This window comes from Oratosquilla oratoria, chromosome 26, assembly GCF_046742065.1.
Source record: "Oratosquilla oratoria isolate Oo_2021 chromosome 26, ASM4674206v1, whole genome shotgun sequence".
Classification (NCBI taxonomy): domain Eukaryota; kingdom Metazoa; phylum Arthropoda; class Malacostraca; order Stomatopoda; family Squillidae; genus Oratosquilla; species Oratosquilla oratoria.
The window spans coordinates 23,236,749-23,239,251 of NC_134802.1; the positions used below are offsets into that span (position 1 = coordinate 23,236,749).

The window sequence follows — 2,503 nt, forward strand, 5'->3', positions numbered from 1 at the left end:
TAAACTTTGTAATTCGTTTCTCCATGTCATTCAGGATATGGGTTTAGCTCTGTTTTATTATTTTGATTTACATCTTAGCCACAGAGAAGCGAAGGACAGGCAGGACCGAAGGAGCGAAGGTCGGCAGCCTAGTAATGGGGATTTTATCCTGAGTGAGATTTTATCATTATGAGCTTTTTGGATGTTGGTAGCAGCATGTTCGTTCCTCTTTTGTTTAATTTTTAATTCTCTCTCCATGTCGTTCCAGACATGTGTAATTGCTTATTTACGTATGGGGCCCTTTATATCACACTGGTCAACAGCAATTTTTCATCAGGGATTTTATGTGGTGTTTAATATGTAGTTTTGTCCGCTGATTTCGAAAATGTAATCGGTTTCCTTCTATCAGGCACAATTTTTCTGATGAGATAAGAGAGGCATATAACGCCGATCAGGATCATCGCTACATGTAATCGTCTTATACAGGCAAGTTCTGATTGGCATTTCATAACCAATTGTGTACATTATGTAATTTCATGTTCATCGTTATGATTTTAGATAGCTGAGTTGAGCATTTTTCACAAAATATTTAAAAATATTTCGCTGATCATCTATTGAACCTTCAAAATTTTTCTTTTTGCTTAAGGTGTCCAGCCATCTTCATCATCATCATCATCATCATCACCATCACCATCACCAAACTCAATTCAGGATGTCAAGGCATTGCAAAAGCAGCCCTGATATATTTTGCTATGTCTGTGGTTCATTTACTATCAAAGCTCAGCAACGTGTCATCACAACTGAAATCAAGAATATTTACCAGTTATACTTTGGATGCTCTCTTGGGGATCAAGATAAGAGTTGGGCACCCCATATCATCTGCTCAGCTTGTTCAAATGGACTAAGGGATTGGCTTAATAAGAGGAAGAGAGCAATGCCTTTTGCAGTACCTATGATATGGAGAGAACCAAAGGATCATTTCACGGACTGTTATTTTTGCAAGGTTAATGTATATGGGTTTACTGCAAAGACTAAGCATAAGATTGTGTATCCTAACTTGGAATCAGCAAGAAGACCAGTACCACACAACGATGATGATCTTCCTATTCCAGTGCCACCAGAGAATGGCCTTCAGATGTCTGACGATGTTTTTCTTGAGGAATATACTGCTGATGAGGAAGAAACCGAAGTGGATGAAGATTTCGTGACTGAAAATGAAGGTGAACCCCAGAAATTTTCTCAAGGAGAGTTAAATGATTTGGTGAGAGACTTGTCGTTATCGAAGGATAAAGCTGAACTATTGGCATCTCGTCTACAAGAAAGGTGTCTACTTAAGAAAGACGTTTGTATTACTTATTTCAGAAAGAGAAACAAGAATCTGACCTCTTGCTTCTCTGTTGATGGACCGCTTTGTTTCAGTAATAACATTGATGAGTTATTCCGCTGTTTGTGTCAACAACATGTTCCATCTGAATGGCGCTTATTCATTGATTCATCTAAGAGAAGTCTCAAGGCAGTACTACTACACAACGGCAATAAGAAACCATCCATTCCCGTAGGGCATTCAGTACACATGAAGGAGTGTTACGAGAACATGCATGTACTTCTCAATGCCATAAAGTACACAAACTACAGGTGGAAAATATGTGGAGACTTGAAGGTGATTGGAATGTTGATGGGAATGCAATCAGGATTCACGAAATATTGTTGCTTTTTATGCCTATGGGACAGTCGTGCAACTGCTAAGCACTATGTGCAATCAGAGTGGCCCCTGCGAAAATCATAAGAACTGGGTTTTCTAGCGTCCAGAGTAAGCCACTTGTAAACCCAGAAAATGTTCTCCTTCCCCCTCTTCACATAAAGCTTGGCCTCATGAAACAATTCGTGAAGACACTTGCCAGGAAAAACTCTGAAAGTTTTGAATACGTGAAGGCTAAGTTTACAAAAATCACTGAGGTAAAACTGAAGGAAGGCGTATTTGTAGGTCCGCAGATAAAGAAACTCCTGAAGGACAACGACTTCCTCACAACACTGGATGAGACTGAGCTTAAAGCCTGGGAATCTTTCAAATGGCTCTGTGAAAACTTCCTAGGCAACAAGAAATCTCCAGAGTTTAGAAATGGCGTGAAATGTCTTCTAGACTCCTATGCTGCAATGGGCTGTCGGATGTCACTGAAAGTACATTTTCTTGATTCACACTTGGACTTTTTTCCAGAAAACCTTGGGGCAGTATCTGATGAGCAAGGGGAACGCTTCCATCAAGATATTGCATCAATGGAACAACGGTATCAAGGATTTTGGAATGCAGGAATGTTAGCTGACTACTGCTGGATGTTATACAGGGATGACCCTCAGAAAAAACACCAAAGAAATTCCAAATCTCAAAAATTTTAAGTGGTAATCCTTTAGAGTACATTCTAACTTTGTTTTGTGCAAAACAGTTTTGATTTTGTACAATAAAATGCCATGGAAGTGTCATATCTTGTATTCAATATACCTTATAGATATGCTTTACATTCCCTGT

At 39.1% G+C, this 2,503-nt stretch overlaps 1 protein-coding gene across 1 annotated transcript; it reads left to right on the forward strand.

Moving 5' to 3' along the window:
- The first annotated feature begins 299 nt into the window (after window positions 1-299).
- On the forward strand, window positions 300-1,765 carry LOC143039310 (uncharacterized). The gene is made up of 2 exons (XM_076209187.1): window positions 300-465; window positions 626-1,765. The coding sequence occupies exon 2, from the start codon at window positions 692-694 to the stop codon at window positions 1,763-1,765; it is 1,074 nt and encodes a 357-aa protein (XP_076065302.1). The 5' UTR covers window positions 300-465; window positions 626-691.
- Window positions 1,766-2,503: the final 738 nt, after the last annotated feature.